At 36.5% G+C, this 20595-nt stretch overlaps 1 protein-coding gene across 2 annotated transcripts in view; it reads right to left on the reverse strand.

Annotated features, from left to right (window-relative positions):
- Positions 1-2757: 2757 nt before the first annotated feature.
- TRPC3 (transient receptor potential cation channel subfamily C member 3) overlaps positions 2758-20595 on the reverse strand; it is a 65776-nt gene continuing 47938 nt past the window's right edge. For both annotated transcript variants that reach the window (XM_058549991.1, XM_058549990.1), the window contains 2 exons: positions 6944-7019; positions 2758-4501 (listed from right to left, as the gene is read on the reverse strand). In XM_058549991.1, coding sequence (XP_058405974.1) covers positions 4359-4501; positions 6944-7019 — 219 coding nt within the window. In that variant the 3' untranslated portion in view covers positions 2758-4358. The remainder of the gene's footprint in view (positions 4502-6943; positions 7020-20595) is intronic.

Raw genomic sequence — 20595 nt, forward strand, 5'->3', positions numbered from 1 at the left:
GGAAAAATTTTTGTATAGAAATGTAACTTTAAAGAAAAGGTATTTTATTTTAGATTGCTATATTATTTAAGGTAGCATTATAAAACTCATCTATACAATCTTTACAATATTTGTACTAAAAACATATACTGGCAAGGCTTATTTTCCATTTAACAAGTAATGTGCCCAGTGTTTATTTTACTTTAAGTTAATTGTGTAAAAGAAAAGAGTTTATTTTGAAGATCAAATTTATTTTAAAACATTGAAATGAGGCCATAATATAGCATCAGAAATAGACAAAAAGAGCTTATATGATATTTGGAAATCTTTCATTTTGCATCTAGAAAAGGCAAGTGATTTATTATTTTTTTAAGTACTGTGTTTTGTTTCTAAATGATTAGCAAAGGTTTCAAACTACTAATTTTAAGTACTTCTCAAATAATTAGCAGGGTAGGGACATTTTATTCACAATAAATGAAACGCCAAGTTAGACAAAATTGCCACTATATTTTCTCTTTTTAAGCATATTTTAAGGTACTAGAGACATCTTGGTGGGCTACATTAAAAAAAATAGAAAATGATTGCATCTCAGATGTGATAAAAATCGCCTTGAGACAAATTTACAGAATTATCATGTACTTCAGTGGCTTATAATCTATGTTGTGGTCTTAAAGCAATCATGATGAGTATGAACTAAACAACTTAAGACTAAGAATAAAGGCAATTTAAATTGCATTAAAGTTAAAACCATCAACCCAATTAGAGGTGGTGGGCTGAGTGACTGAGTCATAAGTATACACATTGGTCTCCAACATGTGGTACCAATTTGGAAACTTTCAAACTTGTTTTAAAAGAAAAAAATTAAAAAATATCCCTTTTAGATTGATTTTTACAAAAGGAAGACATGAAGAAAGAGATCATTATCACCTTGATGATGATATCACCCTCTAAAACACCTTGACGATGCCCAGAGATCAGGAACCTGTCCCTTATGCTATCGCTATAGTCTGACCCTGTTTAGCTGAACAAGGTATGAGACCAAAGAAGTTAAGTGATTTGTCCCAGGCCACACAATTGACAATTAATGTGCCTTCAGTTCTCTTTAGACACTGTCCATTAGCCACTTTACCTTCCCATTTACAAAAGCTGCTTTCATTTGGCTTACACCTTCGAAATTGAAATATTTTGGACGTGACTGGGTAAGATAGTTATCCTAAATTGTACTAAATTTGCTTTTAATAATCAACGTATTTATGTCATTTCTAAGTTTAATAGTGCACAGAACTCTTTGAAGACACTGGCTACTATTTTGCACAGTTCCCTATTTTATTTCAAGTCTATGAATCCAAGCTTCTCAACATGTTGTGAATTCCATCAAGTCAAGGGTCTTCAGTAAATTTAACACAGAAGCACTTACAAAGTGCCAAACTTCTTAAGCAGTAAGCCTACGAAGCAACTTGAGTGTTGCCTCCTTTCCTTTATCTTATCTGTAACTGAGGAAAAAAAAAACTAAGAGCGAAGAAGTCAAAAAGTAAGAGATATTGGACTTTGATAATCCTTTAATTAATCACAAGCACCTAAATGTCTTTTTCTGGACAAGTTGTTTTTGGTCATGTTAAAATGCTCCCTTTTCCGAGTTGCCCCACCAACTTCTTTGAGCTTTGCTTTTAAGCCCACTGTGCCTGTTATAACAGTGAGTAGGGCAAGGACTTGCTGGCCCAGAGCTATCATTAATCTGAAAGAAGTATTAATTCCAACAGCAATCCCCTAAACTAACGCTCACCTCGCCCCTACTTTCCACAGTAATATCTACGTCTTGGGGTGGGCTCCCCAGAAGCAAATCCTAACACGATTTGGATGTGGAGATTTATTGAGGGAACACTCTAGGAGAAAGGGATGGAGGGAAGCAGGATGAGACAGGGAAGAAGCTAAACAAAGATTAGGTTTCAGTTGGAGTCTGCCTTCAGCCTAATCCCTTCCAGAGCGTTGGAGCATGAATTGCACCAAAAAGTTGGCCCTACCTTGAGACAAGGGGCCAGCCTTTTGTGTCTCCATCCCAGTCAGTTGGTTACTGGTGTGGGGAGGGGGAGGCATAACATCCAGGGCAAGGCTGCTTCCTTTCAGCTGACAGCAATTCCCTGGGGAAGTGAATAGCTGCACCCTGTTAAGGAGCCAACACTCAAAGTATCTGAGAGATGCATGCACTGGCCCATTAAAGGGCATCTGGGAAGGGCACCAACAACATCCGTAGCATCCACCATGCCTTGGCATCACATCTTCCTTCCTGACTACCACCTAGAAACTATGAAGAAAGGAAAAAATGAAATATCAAAAACATACCAGATTTACATAAGCATAGTAAAGAAAGGAAAACAACCTATGTTGAAAGCTCTACAGTTGTGAGAGGCATGGACTAAAAAACAAAAAAACAGTGTATGTACTCACATGGCATGGATGCTGTGAGCTTTATCTTCATTTTAAGATTCCACCAATTCTTCACTCAAGAATGCCTCCAGCTGAATCTAACACTTTTTCACTCAACATTTTTCTCACCCAAATTAGGAATATTACTAAGTATTCTGTTCCACAGCTGTAAACAAAAACTTCTAAGCCTGGAATCCTAGACAATACTATAAGACTGCAAGTATTGTCTATTATGGAAACTCCATGTCTTTACTATTTTAACATAGTATGGTAACATATAACAATGAAAAAATTCAATATTTTATTCAGCTCTGAGGCATAACATAAAATACATAAAGTTTGAAAAACGTTTAAGACAAAATACTATTAGCATAGCACAAAAGTCAATGAAATATTCTACAATGGCAGCAAAAATGTATAAAGTTCTTTTCTTAATTTAATTAAGTCCCCAAAAGTAGAAATTAAGAAATAATCTCTAAAGAGCTTTACGTGCTTCCATTTACTGTTCACCTTAGTCTTCTTGTCTAGAAAGCCTTCCCGTGTGAATTGACTTTTAAAGTATCATGTATTTAGTTGGTTTTTAGGATCCATGAAACTATCTTTGCACTATGATCACAATTTGTATTCCTGTAAGACTTGACAGGAACTGACGGAAGAGAATCAGGACATTAAGCATAACTCTACTAGAGATTTAAATCTAGCTAGTTAAAAAAAAATACTTTGAGTGTTTTATGGTCTGTGAAGAGACGAGGGAACTTACCTGCCTGTATCCCCTTTTCTAGTAAAGTCATGAGGCATTGTGGATATTGCCACGATTCAGCTCAGTTATATAATGTCGGACACAGATACATCACAATCTATTTTGTGTAGAAAGTGTAACTGAAACACTTTGATAAGAGCATTGTAAGCAACGATGGCAGGAGATGCCTCAAAGAGAAATGAAACACACCGGGTGACGCCTGGCCATGCCTCTCCAGGTGCACAGCCACTGCTCTTTCCTATTTCTTCCCATAAGCATACCTCCCAAAAATCAGAATGGAGCTAATGGGCAAGATATGAAGTCAGCTGTTGATATCTTACTTAGCAATAAAGCATCAGAGGCGGAAATCAGGAGGTTATAACAAAGTAACAACCCTGCATAACCCCCAACTTTAAAAAAAATTCACCACCCCTTTGACTAAATTCACATTATCAACAAACAACAAATGAAAATCTAAGACAGAAAGTGAACAGTATATACTTTAGAAAAATCTTTAATGTGTTGTTTTGAACAATTCTATGAAACTTATGTAATGTAATTATATTTTCTATTAACTCATTTCATGTTAAATTCTTCATTCAAGGCTCAAAGGTTCTAGGATTATCAGTGATGCCCAAAATGCTAAGAAAATCTGACCAAGTCATAGTTGCTTGTAAAATTTCTTCAGTTTCTATTTTTTAAAAAACATCTCATTAGCACTTGAACAAGTATGCTACATAGTGATGGCCTTTTTATTTTTATTTGTATTTTGTTGGCAGTTCAGTTCAGTTGGTTTCAACAACATTTATTGAGCACCTACTATGTACCAGGTTCTGTACTAGATGCTAGAGACACAAAGATGAATAAGACATGGTCCCTGTGCCCAAGGAGCTTACAGTCTCTTGGAGGCAAACAGGTAGTGCAAAGACATAGAATTTATTCTAAAATAGACAAAAACGTCAGTAACGTAGTAATATTGGGCCTGTAAATACAATGGCATGTCATCGTTTGTAATGTCAAGGCAGACAATTAAAATGAAGACCACTTGTATGTGATAAAACAGTAAAATCATTAAGACCTAACTTCTAAAGATTCACATGATAAAGGTAGTTAACACTAAAAATTTACACCATAGTTTTTCAAGTATTTCATACTTAGAAAGATTATTGCCCACATTTGTGCTATATAGTCAAAGCCATAATTCCAGGTTACTGCATCATTCACATCTCAGCATGCTGGGATTCAGTTTCTCACTGAGTTTATGAATCAGAATGGCTAATTCCTCAGTTGCTTGGCTCTTGTCCTCCAAAAGTTCATAACGAAGGCTGGAGATATCTTGCTTGATTTCTTTCAATTCACCTATAGCATTTGTATTAAAAGACATGTAATTGGTAATTTGCTCTTTGGATTTAGAAAAGAACAGAGTGAAATTCATACAATATGAATACATTTGCCTCATAACGTCTCCAAGGTAGTTATTTTAGATTTTTTCCTTTAAAATGTTTAAGAAATGTCTGTCTTTAAAAACATACTCACTTTTGAAAAAAGCTATATAAAGAGTCCAGCTATGTTTTTAATAGTAAAATTCAGCTAAAGTATTGTCCTGTGGCTCAGCCAACTTTTAACATAGCATGATTTCTCTGTTAACCGATCGACAACCAGGGTTATCTCCTTTCTGTCTATAGGGAGTTCCTTTGGTTCCCTCAGCCATCAGGGTTGACTTCTACATAAATCATCTCCCACTGCTAGAATGGAAGGAAATCCTAGCAAAACAAAACTTTACTAAAAATGAATCAATTGATTTAACAGGCAAATACTCACATGGAAGAAGTAAATTTTAGGTCAAGTTTCAAGTTAGGGAAGGGATGGAAAAAGAGTAGGGGTGTTTATTAGGGAAGGCAATGGTGATGAACATGGAGTCAAGGAACAAGAAGACTAGTTTGTGTGGCACATTGCATGGATGTATAAGGAAGGAACAAGCAATGGTGAAATTAAGGAGTTCAGAAGTGATGCCACTAGCAATGCACACATACATAGGAGTCTGCATATGAGATGCCTGGCTATTAAAACACAACCATTCTCCTAACTCAGCTTGGCAGTATTTTGAACATATGTAGATTGCAATTAAAAACTGGATTCTCTTGCAAATGATTGAAATGTAGATAAGCCATTGACCTTGAAAAGTGAACGCTGGGACAAGAATTTATTTGCATCTAAGTGATGATTCTTCAAATCATGGGTATTTTAACAGCTTTTTATAGTAGAATCACGTGTAAAACACACCTTTGGTGATATTTCCTGGTATCTTTATGATGCTTTAAAGTGTAATTTCTATGTTCTTTTATTATATATAAGTAAGCACCTTTTTATTTTAAGGAATTCTAACTCTTCCTCAGGAATACATGAAAACATTTGCAAAGTCCCTTTGTGGCAAAAAAAAAAAAAAAATGCTTCCTTTTGCATATGGCAATATAGAAGGAATAAACTGATTTAATCTGAAATCACAAAGCCAGTCTTTGGTGGAAGAAATGGATTCTCACACCATTCAGTATCATATTTGGACCATAAGCCCAGCTGGCCCCCGTTCACCTCCCTACTGCCATATCCTTCTTCCCCGTTTTTGAGCTATGGGGAGACTACACACTAAGTGTTGTATTTAGTCTATCAACACAGGAAACACAAATTACCCTACCTCTCTGGACTTTAGTTTCCTCATTTATTAAATAAGGAGGTTAAGACATAGGATATACTTTCTTAGAACTTTGTTCAAAACTCCAAATTCTCATTGACTCATTTTCCTCTGTGGTGCAAGGGCTTGGAAGATGCTCCTTGTTTTTGATGCTGTCAAGGCCATCCAATTCCCCCCATCACTTAGATTTTTTTTTTTTTTAGGAAGGTTATGGTAAAACTGATCAGATTTCCACTTTCTAAACTACAACTCCATTCTAATCCTGTCTCCCTGAGACTGTTTCTAGGTCACCATGATTAGATTTTTGCTGGTTCTCATTCACACATTCACAGATTTTTTTTCTACATACACATACCATTGGATTGACTCAGATATACAAGGGATTCCTTGCATTAATCAAATAATGGCTTCAAAGCCCATCAACAGTTTTATTTAGTGTAGCCCTTTCTTCTCTTATCAGTGCAGCCAGATTAGTGGGATCTCATTGGTGTTGGAAGCTATAATTTCCATTTCTAGGGCAACTTATTTCTCCCAGGTTGATTTCTTCCCAACTCTGGGTCTGTGCTTTGGCCTACCCGCCCCAGACTCTGAGGGAAAATTTTTGTAGTCCAGACAGATGACCTGCCTAGGATATGCCTGGAAAAATAGGCACATTTAAGTAGGGAGCCAAGGAGAAAAGTGAAACACCAGATGAGAAAAATGGGTGAGAGATTTTTTCTGGACAACAAAGTAAAGAGTGACCTCTGTTTGAGCCAACCATTATTTTACCTGCATCTCTGGAAAAATGTTAATACTGATGTGAACTCACTGGAAAAGAACTGAAACCATTGACGACCTTATGTAACAGGGATTTAAAAGCTCCCAGGAAGATGGTAGTCTTTATATTTTAAGAATCAGTGAGTAGAGACAAATTGTCTCTGATTGACATTTTTAGTAACTGTTTTTTTAAAAAAGATAGAGTTTTAGAAATGTAACATACGATTCTCTTGTCAATCTTGGAGGAACTCAAACTGTTACCTGAGATTAGATTTTTAAAGTATCTTTCAATATAAAGTTTTCCGAGTTCACTAAGTTAGTTGTAAAAGAATGTTTCTCAACTTGGAGATGCTTACCTTCATTAACTTCATCATTTTCTTTGTCCACTTGTGCTTTCAAAACATATCGCTTTATAAGTCTTTTCATTATCTGCTGTTGGGCAAAAAGAAATGATTTTATCACCAATGATACGCATAAGGAAGCTGATCCTATTCTCCAAAGAGCCTTACATACCTGTAAAGCAAACATAACTCAGCGGAGAGAGATTTTATATAACTATTTACAGAAGAGTCACTTGGAGTTCAGAACTTAACCCTTTTCACCTCCTATTGAGACTTACTGTATAGTCCACAAACTTCCCACCCGCCACCCCCAGAATGGAAGAAGCTTTAAAAAAAAAGTTAAGTTGGAAGATTTCAATTCATGGTTTCTCTTTCAACTAATGACTTCTCTTTAAGGTATGTTGATACTACATTATCATCTATAGACACTACCTTATTTTTGTTTAAAAAAAGATATGGATATATGCTCAATACAGAGAAGAACAAAAGAAATAAATAAAACATCAATTATCCCACCATCCAAAGATAATCATTGCTGTTATTTTGGTGTATGCCCTTCCAATACCTTTTCTTTAATTTTTGATATATATACTAATTACTATATGTATTACATTTTGTTTTCTAAATACCATATATTCTGTTATATTGTACGTTGTTTCCTCATAGCAATATATAGTGAATATATTTCAATCTAAATAAATGCTCTTACTAGATAGTTGTTTATCCATATGGAAAAAATTAAATTGGAGCCCTACTTCATACCATGAACACAAAAATTAATTCCACATGCATCTTAAATGTGAAAGACAAAGCTTTTAAATCATTTAAAAGAAAGTATAGGAGAATATATTTATAAATTCAGGATAGAGCCAGATGGTTTTTAAACAAGATAAAAAATATTAAATACAATAGAAAAGATTGATAAATTTAACTTCATTACAATTAAAACTTCATTAAACTTCTGTTTATAAAGATATCATAAAGAAAGTGAAAAGGCAAGCCACAAACTGGGAGAAAATATTGGCATACTTATAACTGATAAAGAATTTGGATCCAAAATATATGAAAACTTTAATTCAATAAGAAAAACTCAAATAACCCAACAGGAAAATGGGCAAAAAACAAGCAGGCATTTCACAGAAATGGAACCGTGAATGGTCAACAAGCGTATAAAACATTCTCAACTCTTTTCTCGGGAAAGTACGAATTACGATTAAAAGGAGATACAATTTTACACCTAAAAAGGGAAAAAAATTAATAAAATCTTATAATGCCAAGTGTGGGAAGGCTATGGATCAATAGGACTTTTATACTTTACTGGCATGAGTATAAACGACCACTTTGGAAAACAATTTGGTGTTATCCTTTAAAGTTGAACATCTGCATATCCTTTCACCCAGAAAGTCCACTCCTTGGTATAGAGTCTAGAGAAACTTTGCACATGTGAACCAAGAGACATAAACAATGTTTATAGCAATTTTGTACGAAATAACAAAAAAACTGGAAACAACCTAAACAAATATCAACAGAAGAATAGACAAATCATGGTATGCCACACAATATAATGTCATTGCATTCATTAACGAAATTAACAAACCAGAGCCACACACAACATTGTGGATGAATCTTAGAAGCATAAATGTTGAATGAAAAATTCAAGTTGCAGACTTCACGAAGTATGAAACTATTCTTATAAAGGTCAATAATAAGTAAATCTACATGATGCGTTTTTAGCACTATCTATATATGTAACATACAGATTTGAAAAGAAAACCAAAGCAAGAGGATGAGAAACCCAAACTTCAGGATAGTGATTACCTCTTAGGTGGAGCCAAGGGTATGGGCTAGGGAGGATCAGCTACGTACAGGCAACAGACAGATAATGTTATCATTCTCAGGTGGGTGGTGGCTTCATAGGTGTTCATGTAATTATACTTTATAATTTATTATGCATTATACATATTCTTGTGCATATATCAAATATCACATTAAAAAGATAATAAAGGAACAATTTTTTAAAGGCCTGAACTAAAATGCAGTTACAGTGAGAATGGAAAATATACCTCAGTTTTAAGGAAGTAGAAATTATGAAGCTAAGTGACCCATTAGATGCCAAGGTCAAGTAAGAGGGAGGAATCTAGGATGATTCAAAATGTCTGTCTCAGAGAATAACGACAGATCAAGAGGGGGCCCATGCTATCAAAAAGGAAAAACCCATTTTACCAGTCACAGCAAAATATAAAACCTGTTGAGTTGTGTGGAATCTAGACCCCAGGACAGACTCACAGCTGGGTGGATCTTAGCCTGGACTCATTCATTCATTCACCAAATCTTTACCGAGAGCCAATTCTGTGCCAGGTATCTTACTAGGTACAGGGGATGCAACAGTGAACACAGGCCCTACTCCAATGAAACTTCATGGGAACAATTCACTATGACGGGTGAACATATCAGGGATATAATTAAGTTTAGGGGACAGCGAAGGTAGATACCTATAGAAAGAAAATACAAAGAAATGTATATCAGCTAAAAGCAGCTTGAAAGGCAGTAATACAAATGAGTGGGGAACAAAAGACTATTCAAGAAATAGTGCTGAGACAATGGACTATCCTTATGGGAAAGCTAAAATTAGATGTCTACCTCACACCATATACCACACCCCCCCCGAAAAGAGCCAATTGGACAAAAGATCTAAATGCGAAAAGCAAAAACTTCTAAAGGAATAGGGAAGTGTTTCTTGAAAAAGCGAACAGAAAGGATAAGCCATAAAGAAAAGACTGATAAAACTGACTATATTAAGACAATTTAAAACTTTTATGCAAGAAAGGATACCAATGAAATGTAATATTGTGTCAAGTGAGATTTTTTTCATTGTCCCGGAATTGCTGCTAGACCCAAAATGTGACAAAGGATGCTAAGTACCCCATGGTCTAAGACCAAGGTGCCACCAACAGTTGGGCCAGACTCCTCCCTAAGGGCTTACTGAGACTCACTAGACCAGAACTGAACTTAACACCTACCTCCTCCTCACCCTGCATAAGGAAAGGACTACAACATGGGAGGGATCATGGGGTTTGTGGGGAGAGAGATTATTCTCTCCCTGCCCTGTATGGTAGGGAGGGGGTGCACCCCCTCCCTAGAAGCTAAGGGAAGGGGGAAATCCAAGGCAATCACTCACAGAGATTAGAGTTGCCTAAAGGAAAGGGAGCTTGGCATCCTGCTCCCCATTAACTGTCTATTCCGGTGGACTTGATGACCTGCTTCTGATAATCAAGTCGGGGAGAAAAAATAACTGAAATAAGAGAGGAACAGCTACTGGCTCAACCTGTACTCTCATTATTTGACAAACAGATAAAAATCTCCACTATGTTGGATGGAATACACATCAGTGGGAAAGGACAGTCTCTTCAACAAATGGGCCTGGGACAATGGGCAGCCCTCATGGAAAAGGTGAAAATGAGATCCACACCTCAAGTCAGAGCCAGATCTCTGCGTCTGGGAGCTGTGCAAAGGGGGAGCAGCCCACACAGCCTTTCAGACCCTCTAAACATGCCCCTGCCCAGTTACAGAGGCAGCACTTTGGTGCCTGCCACACGGAGGACATCACTTGGTCAGTGTTAGAGCAGTAGCGACAAATAACAAGGAGGAAACCGCAATCTACAGTTCACTCAGGTGGAAAGGTGTTTACTCTTTGGCTGCTGCTTCTTCCCACTCCACAGAACAAAGGATCAGCACCTAGAGAGTGAGCAGAAGGAGATACGTACAAAGGAGACTACAGCCTTCAGCCATTAGAGTCACAGGAAGATTTAGCTGTGCTAGGGGTGAGGAGGAGAAGAGGGTTAAATCTGATTTGGAGATTTAAGTTTCAGAATAAACATAACTGTCTCTTTAACTACAAAAACGAAACTTTCTAACAACCAAAAGTCCCTGGAAAGTTATGGAGTCTTGAAGAGATGTTGTAAAGGGATCTTCCATTCAGCAGAAAAGTTCAAAATAAGACAGTGAGAAATCACTGAAAATAAAGAACTTTTACACATTTACAGGCTGAGCCTCCTTAATGAACCCATTACACAAACTTAAAAGACAAACCAGAGTGAGAGAAGTTGCCTGTAAAACATACCAACAAAGAATAAGTATCCAGAATACTATAGAATTTTGACAAGTCAATAAGGAAAAAATAAATAGCCAAGTAGAATTAGGAAAAGGAATTTAAATTCACAAAAAAGGAAACCTGAATGACCAACAAACATATGAAAAGATGTTCAACCTCACTGGTCATCGAGAAGAGTAAATTAAAATAATAAATACCAATTCATACCTATATAAGTTTAGCAAACATTTTTTTCTTTTGAAAAAAACCCAAACCTACAGAAAAGTTCAAAATAAGGTGAATTCACATAGATTTTTCACTTAGATTCACCAATGTTAGAAATTTGCCACACTTGCTTTATCTTGCTCTCTGTGTATATTATTATTATATTGCTAAAGCACTCAAAAATAATTTTCAGACATTATATCACTTTATCCCTAAATACTTCTGTAGGTATTTTCTAAGAACAAGAATATTCTCTTATATAACCATGCCACAATAATCAAACTTTAGAAAAATTAACATGGATCAAAAATTGTTTAATACATAGTCCATATTCTGTCTCATTTTTGCAGTCAAGGATCACACGCTGCCTTTAGATGTCATGTATCTTTAGTCTCCTCTAATCTGGAACATTTCCTTGGTCTTTACCTTTCACGATGCTGACATTTCTGAAGTACACAGGGCAGTAATTTTGTAGTTGGCAAAATTTTAAAAATCTGATAACACCAAGTGCTTGTGAGAACACTGGGAAACTTTTGTACCCCATTACTGGAAATATAAATTGATATAGCCACTTCCAGGCATATAACCCAGAAAAATTATGGTTACAGGCTTAACATTTTTCCCTTCAAAATTTGGCATGTTTTAAGCTTTCCGTGTATTCCACAGAAATTTTCACCTTAACCTTTACAGCTTAAATATATTTTTCCACCACTGCACTAAGTTTAGCTTCACTACAAAGCAAGACACTACAAAGCTGATATTGGATGGAAACCAGTTTCCCCACCCAGGACACTGCCTGGTAATAGTCCATCCCTTACTTCATGTTGGAAAGGTAATTCATGTGAATTTGAAAATGATGTGCAGCTCAGAGAAGGGGCAAAGGCTAGCCATTTCCATCCTATTAAGTATGTTGTCTGGTGAACCCAAGGCAATACTGTGTAGCAGTTAAGAAAGTGGGCTGCGAGGACAAACTGCCTGGATTTGAGCTGTGACTCCATTATTTACAAGCTGTAAAACCTTGGTGGCTTAATCTGTACAATGGAGATGTTAAAATCCATCTCATAAAAGAGATACAGGTAAATTACATAGTAGGTGCTCAATTAATATAACTATTATTCTCTCATTACCATTTATGCTTCTGAAAAGCAAATCGTGATTAACCAATCTTAATGATGCTACTATAGGCAAGGATCATGAAACGCATACGTAATAAGTAAAACTACCATTATAAATATTACCTTTACCTAAATTTCCAACTGATTCTCTAATCAAAGCCAGTACCCAAAATTAAATTGACCAATAAGAGATTCATCTTTTTTCCCTGTTGGTCAAATTGCTAACTAACGTAACAGAAGTCAACAGACCAACCTTCACATTCCACAAACCTCCAGGAACTATCCAAATTTCTTAGTATGATCCTGTGAATCACTCTTTAAGGTAGACATTGCGACATCGTAGAGTAGACTATGGATTTTCTCTGTCCAGGATGTGGAAAGCCTAGATGGTAATTACCTCAAACGTCACCTCTTGCAAACAAGTCTAAGTTCATTTTCCAATCACCCATTAAGACAGGGAGAAGGGGGGCCGGCCTGGTGGCATAGCAGTTAAGTTCTTGAGCTCTGCTTCAGCAGCCCAGGGTTCGCCAGTTCAGATCCTGGGCGCGCACTGACGCATCACTTATCAAGCCATGCTGTGGCAGCGCCCCACGTAAAGTAGAGGAAGATGGGCATGGAAGTTAGCCCAGGGCCAGTCTTCTTCAGCAAAAAGAGGAGTATTGCCAACAGATGTTAGCTCAGGGTTAATCTTCCTGAAAAAAACGAAAAGACTGGGAGAAGGAATGAGATGTGGGTGGTTGGATATGTGGGTATGTCTTTCCTTCTCTAAGGTGTCAAAGCTTTTCTTTTCACCTGCTCATTTTTCACTGATTCAAATTCAACTAATAATTGTTAAGCAATCTATCAGGTACTTTTGCATTCACCTTCTCATTTAATCCTACAGCGAAGCTAAATTTGACTGTCATCAGTAGATTCTATAATACAAATATTAGCAATCTACAAAGTATGAATATAAGGTAATAAGACTGATGTGGACAAACATAAAGAACTCAGAAGCAGAGAGTAAAATTTTAGAGAGGGAAGGGACCTTGTAGTCACATGTTTTTCATATTCTCCTACCACTCTTTGTGAGACAGATCACCACTGCACAGCCACTGAATAAACATCTGTAATTCAGAGCCTGCTACTCTTTCCAGACAGCTGGTTTAATCTGTTTTTAGACAACCGTAGCTGTTAAAAAACAATTCCTTTGTATTGTGCCCAAATCTGCTTCACTATACCTTCTAACCACCGGTTCAAGTTCTGTTCTTTAGAAAAACAGAGAATAAATTTCCTTCTTCTACTTGATTGGCTTTCAAATAATCCCCTCCTCTGGGTTTCACTGGGTTCCCATACCATTTTATTTATATTTCACTGACATCACATAGCCATATCACAGAGTTGTGTGAATGTTCGCCTACTTTTTTCTTTCCTTACTTTCCTCCCCACCTTAACACCACCCTTCCACTTCAGGAGAGAGATCCTTGAAGGCATGGACTGTATATTTTGATGGAATAAATGAAAAGCAATAAGAAAAGTTAGTATATATTGAGGTATAATACATGAGGCAGCCATTTTGGTTTAAAACTGATTCGGCCTGACCTTGTTTTTCCAGAATGGCCTGATGTGGCCTGTCAAGCGTGCATTCTACATCTGCTTTAAACATTTGCAATATCCCAAAGCAAAGAATGCTGCCTTTAAAGATGGGGTGAATGTCTCCCCCACCACATCAGCATTTATTTAAAGATAAACATTCTTTCCCAGAAACTAGGGTCGGATTGACCTGCTGTGTATAGCTTGTGACTAATGATTGCTGTACATAGCAAAACATCTTGTGACTGTATTAAAAAAAAAAAAAAAGCACTTCTGTCATATTTGATATATGTTCCTTGTTCCAAAACAGTATACAACCATGCTGTTCACCTCACTTCTCCAGAGTGCTGTGTTCCCTGGTGGAGGTCGCTCTCCCAGGCTATAGTCCTCAGGATTGGCTCATATAATAAACTCACCTCAATTTTGATCTATAGATTGATTACTGAATCTCGTATCCTTATAATCTAGGACCATGCATAATAGAGGGTGTCTTGAATGTGCCATAAAGCTCATTGTGAATGAAGCTTAATGTGAATGCCTCATATTGACTCCTTTAGAAAAAAATTGTGATGTGCTTCCAGTAAAAACCAAGCCAGCTACGGCAGCCTTCATGGATTGGACCAGAGACCACCATGTGGGCCAAAGGCAGTCTAACACTATCTGGGCCAAAGGTGTCCCCAAGCTGAAGAAGGCTGTTAAAGCAGAGCTGCCCCAAGAGACACCAGAGGGAATAAGACCCAAGAACCTACAGACCAGCTTCTGTGGAGTCTTACAAAAAATTCACATTTATTAAGGTCACCTTAGCATACCTATGTACTTTTAACTTGAACTAACACAGGTATTCATGAGCAGAATTCAATCATAGCTACACCTCCAAGCCTTTATATTCTCCAGGAAATCATCCCCAGTTTTTTCAAAAAATTCTTTACACACATAACAAAAATTACCTCAGCATGCTATTAATAATTAATGTTAATATAAATAATACTGCCATTGATCAAAGCATTTTTGAAACTCTTCCTCCCTTGCACTTTGAGGCACATTCGAATCTCTGTCTTTGAAGTACTTGTTTTGGAGAAGAAACACTCATCTGGAGGTAAAACACATAAGGTGATGACCCGATTGGTGATGGCCACGTGTTTTTTTAAAGGTGGATGTGACTATTTTTTTAAAAATGTAAAGTCATATGGCACTGAGTCTTGTTAACAAGGTGAATAATTAGCTGATTCCAGTAATGAGAAAATAATAAAATATTTTTGGGTGTCTTATAAACTAATTAAAAAGCAATTCTTTAGAGACATTCCAAAAATGTTCTGAGCTATGGTAGCACCATTAGAATTAGTATATCCCAAAGGTCATGACTTTGAAGGAAAAATCCCCATTTAGCAGATTAAGATCTGGATTTTCTTTAAGGTAAGTCCTATATTATAATCACAATGCATGCAACAAAAATCCATAACTAAACCAATTGTTATCACCCATGTAGTTCATAATAAAGAGATTTTATCTAAATATAATGAAGTCGTTTATATGAAGTTTGGTGTTTTGTATAACCAATTGAGACTTTTTTTCTCAGAGTTTCTCTTTTTCCACTACCACTTTTTGGGAGCCACAGAAGATTACACCACAAGCATAGGGAACTCTTCCTTTAGAAAATATGAAGTACAGCATTCTGGAGTCTCTAGGCATTCAGCAAGGATCATCTCACATAGAAGCATAACAATTTTCAGCCACAAGAAGTTTGAATTTGACAGTAAATTTAGGAATTTCTCCACTTCTAAATCACTCAAAAGCAACAAGAATAAGAAACAGAAACACAAACTCCTTCTTTAATGAAACTTAGAGGCACCCATACTCCTTTTTCTTTTTTTTTCTTTGTAAGGAAGATCATCCCTGAGCTTACATCTGATGCCAATCCCCCTATTTTTACTGAGGAAGACTGGCCCTGGGCTAACATCCATGCCCATCTTCCTCTACTTTATATGGGATGCCACTACAGCACGGCTTGACAGGCGGTGCGTTGGGGCGTGCCTGGGATCTGAACCTGCGAACGCCAGGCCACTGAAGCAGAGCACGCGCACTTAACCACTGCGCCACTGGGCCAGCCTCCCGTCTATACTCTTTTTCAGAAAGGTTATATGAAAAGGTGAAATGGGGGAATGGGGAAATGCCAATAGCAGACATTCATGGCTGAGAATTTCCATTGACCTTTTGATACGAAGTCTACAGAAGCTGAGAATACAGGAGTGAAGGAGAAACTATAAGGAAAAGCCATATTTGCTAGAAGTAACCAGTGAGGTGGAGAGGGAGAGTTTGCCTTGTGAAGAGTCCTATAGTGCTATTCTTTGCCAAGAAAAAATGAACTCACATATACAATCCTGTGCCTAAAGGAAAATTCTTGTTAGCCTGGAAGGTGGCCTAGAATTCTCCAACCCCACTCCAACCTCTTGAAAGCAGCTGGATTAAGAAGAACTTATTTCATTCAAAGCTGAAAAATAATCAGTAAGGAATCTACATAAAGACTTATCTTAAGATAGTCCAAGAAAAAAAGGATAAAATAAATAGCAAATAAAGAACACTCACCAGAAAAATGTTAAAGAAAAGATGAAAATATATAATTCTATCACTTAAACATAATTTTAAAAAAATATGAGCCAATTATGTCTTTGAAATAAGAGCACAAGAGGTCAAGGAAGATATGGTGAGCCAAAAGAAGGAGATGATATATAAGGTCAGAAATATCAAGAAGAGGAGAAAGAAAAAAATAAAATCATCACAGAAATGAAAGGTAAATTTGAAGTGACACATATGAGGACAGACAGGAATAAGACACAGTATAAGAAAAAACGAGTCAAAAAAGGGAAATGGATGAAAGATTCAAATGGAACAGAGAAAAAATGGAAGACAGGCCAAGAAGATTCAGCAGGCATCTAATTGTTACCTTTGAAGAAGAGATCCAAAATAATGGAACAGAAAAAATATTTCAAGATATAATTCAAGGAAATTATTCAGAAATAAAAGAAGATTTGAGTGCAGATTGAAAAGCCATCCTCTACCAGGAAAAATTCATACAGATCTACCTACAGAGCAATCAATAGCAAGTTATTGGATTTAAAAGATAAAGAAACTATGGTATTCAAATCAAAATCCAGGTCAACTATATGAGAAAAACAATCAGGCTGGCCTCGAATTTTTCCACATCAACATTCCATTCTTGGAGCAGTGGAGCAACGTTTACAAATACATTAAGAAAACAGTCATATCTAAGAATTTTACAGCTAGTCAAGATAAATATATAGAAAATTGAAAACAGTTTAGAACATGAAATAACTCAGAGAACATAGTTTCCATGAGCTCTTTTTGAGGAAACTACAGGAAGACAAACTTTAGCCGACAAAGAGATTAACGGAAAATTATGGCAGAAAGACTGGTGGTGAGGACTGACTCTGTTTAACTGTGTGACTAAAACTAAAACAAACGTGGGTTATAATCCTGAGAAGGCAGTGAAGGGGATCAGAATATGCCACCCCAAAATATATCACGATGGCACAAGGATTATTTTGAGTTGAAGGCAATTAAGAAGTGGAAAATGCAGAAAGGGTTCACTGGTCTCCTCCTGTCTGCCTAAAAGCAGGACATAAATTTCCCCTTGTGAAAGTCTTCCCCCTCTTCTCTCCCACACTGGGAGGAAGAAAAACCATCATCACTGGAGACAAAAAGTTGGCACCAAGATGGGTCTGCACAAACAAATTTTACTGAAGTAACCCTAATCTTCCATTACTTTCCCATGTATTTGCCTTCCCACAATTTACTACCCCCAGGAGCCCAAACCTTTTCTTTTGTCTTGTCACTTCTCTACAAATTTATCACCCTTTGTTAAGATGGTATATAAGCCCCAAATTCTAACTACCCCTTTGAGTTACTCATTACTGAGCTCTCCTGTGTGTATGCACTTTGCATGTGTAAATAAAAATTTTGGTTTTTTCTCCTGTGAATCTGTATTTTGTCAGTTTGATTTGCAGGCCCCAGCTACCGAAAATAATGGGTAGAGGAAAGGTTTTTTCCCCTCCCCTACTGTTCTAATGAGTTAACTAGCAAAAGCTGGGAGGGGAAGGGGAAAAATGGTGAAAGATAAACACATTGCTTTTCTCATATTTCAGAGCTGGAAGGTCAAAAGATAAAACTTGAAACTTATAAATCAAGTAACAGAGATATACACATGTGTAAAGACATAAAGACAAGCACCAAGACAAATAATATAATCCACTTCAGCAGAGACTACCAATTCTCTTCCTCGGTTTTTTAGCTCGGCACATGGCCACAAGGAATTAAAACTCAATTTCAGCCTCCACCTCCAATAAGTTGTTTTGTGCAACTTTACAGAAATTCCTTATACGAGGAAGCACCTTTCTTCCCTATCACCTTCTGACTGTATTTTGGAAGGCAGAAATAACAGTCAGAGCTCCAATAATTTTCCTGGACTATGGGGTCATGTTAGACTGAAAAAATCTGAAAAAAAGTGTCACTGAAAAATTCGTGACAAAGTAATAGGATAGGATAGGAAAATCCTGGGTCCTTGACATTGGTAGGTACCTAACACCAGCCCTGGCATGACTACCTCCTGATTTCTTGAACAGGAGACAGAAATACATTTCTTTGTTCTTTTAGCTACTTAGTGGTTGGTATTTGGTGGTTTTGTGTGATTTGCACCAAACTTAATCCTAATTAATTTAAACAATATGAGGACTGCTTTAAAATGATACTGAGTGCACAAAAGAAGATCTGAACACATGGAAAGGTAGATCAAGTTCTTGAAAAGGAAGACAGAACATTATAAAGATGTCAGTTCTACTTAACGCAATCACAATAAAAATACCAACAGAATGTTTTGCAAATGAGACAAGCTAACTCTAAAGTTCAAATAGAAAAATAAACAAGAAAGAATGCCAGGAAAATTATGTAAAATAAGAGAGTGTGTGTGTGTGCACCTGTGTGTTTTGTTTGTTTTTGTTTTAAACTATAATAATTAAAATAATGTGGTTCTACAGCATATACAAATCCTAGAAACACATCTAAGTAGATATAGGAATTTAGTAAAAGATACAGGTAGTATTTCAAATCAATAGAAAAGATAGATTGTTCAACATATCCAACTGTATAATCATCTGGAAAAAAAATAAATTGGGATCCCCACGGACACATGGCATCAAAACATATTCTATATGGATCAAATATTTTCATATAAAAAGTGAAACCATAAAAGTATTAAAGAAAATATGGGTAAAAAATTTCTTAAATATTCTCATATGGAGCAAGATCTTTCTAAATAGGGGACAAAATCTGAAGCCATGAAAACATTGTAAAGTTCACTACATAAAAATAAAAAATTGGGGTAAAAACACCCATAAATATTAAAAAGACACACAACAAACTGGGGAAAAAATTCTCAACTCATATCACCGACAAAGGGCTGATTTTCTTAAAATAATTCTTAATTCTTAGAAGAATTAATGAATTAATTAATTCTTAAAAGAACTTCTATTAATTTATAGCAAAAAGCCCATCAAGAAAAATAAATATACATTGAGTCTTAAGCATACAGAACACCGAACATAAAAAGATGGTCAAGGTCATTCATTACAAAGAATGCAAAGTAAAACTACACTGTAATATCATCCTCACCTACTTGACCAAGATAAAAACCTTTGGTAACCCAGTGATGGTAAATTAAGGAAGAAATGGGCACTCTCATACATTTATTGTGAGAATATAAATTGGTACAAGCTCCATCAAAATCAGTTTGATAATAGCTAAAAAATTAAAATGCATATATACTTTAATCGGACAATTCTGTAGATTTGCACGTTTCAAATGTCATGTATACAAGGTTATCTACTGTAGTCTTGCTTGTCATAGCTAAATATTGGAAATATCCTCTATTTCCATCAATAAAAATCTGATAAAGTAAATACAACCACATAATGGAATATAACGTAACCATTCAAACGTAAGGCTTTGACAATTAGTGTGCCAAGCAATTCTGCAGAATTTGCTGCTTCCAAGAAAATCGTATGAAGAAGAGGCTTATACCACTAATTGACATCACTATCCAATATAATTTCCTTGATTCCCATTCTTGTGATCTTGTACACCTCAGAAATCTAAAGATTTGATAGTCAAAATGATCAACTAGATGGAAAATAAAGGACTATAACCTCTTCTGAGTTGGAGAATAGTGTAAAATGTCTAATATCTAAATCTAATATCAAAATGCATAAGATACTCTGGGGCCAGCCTGGTGGCGCAGCAGTTAAGCGCTCACGCTCCGCTTCGGCAGCCTGGGGTTCGCAGGTTCGGATCCTGGGTGTGGACCGATGCACTGCTTCTCAATCCACGCTGTGGCGGCGTCCCATATAAAGTAGAGAAAGATGGGCAGGGATGTTAGCCCAGGGCCAATCTTCCTCAGCAAAAAGAGGAGGATTGGCATTGGATGTTAGCTCAGGGCTATCTTCCACACATACACACACACAAAAATGCATAAGATGTTTTAAAGTAGTACTGATGAAACAGTAGAGCCTAAGAATCCATTTGAAAAGTGGATTATCTGGAGAAATATATCAGGTTTTCACACTATGAGAGCTTCATTTTCCTAATATACCATATCT

The sequence above is a fragment of the Diceros bicornis genome, chromosome 11 (assembly GCF_020826845.1).
Source record: "Diceros bicornis minor isolate mBicDic1 chromosome 11, mDicBic1.mat.cur, whole genome shotgun sequence".
Taxonomy (NCBI): domain Eukaryota; kingdom Metazoa; phylum Chordata; class Mammalia; order Perissodactyla; family Rhinocerotidae; genus Diceros; species Diceros bicornis.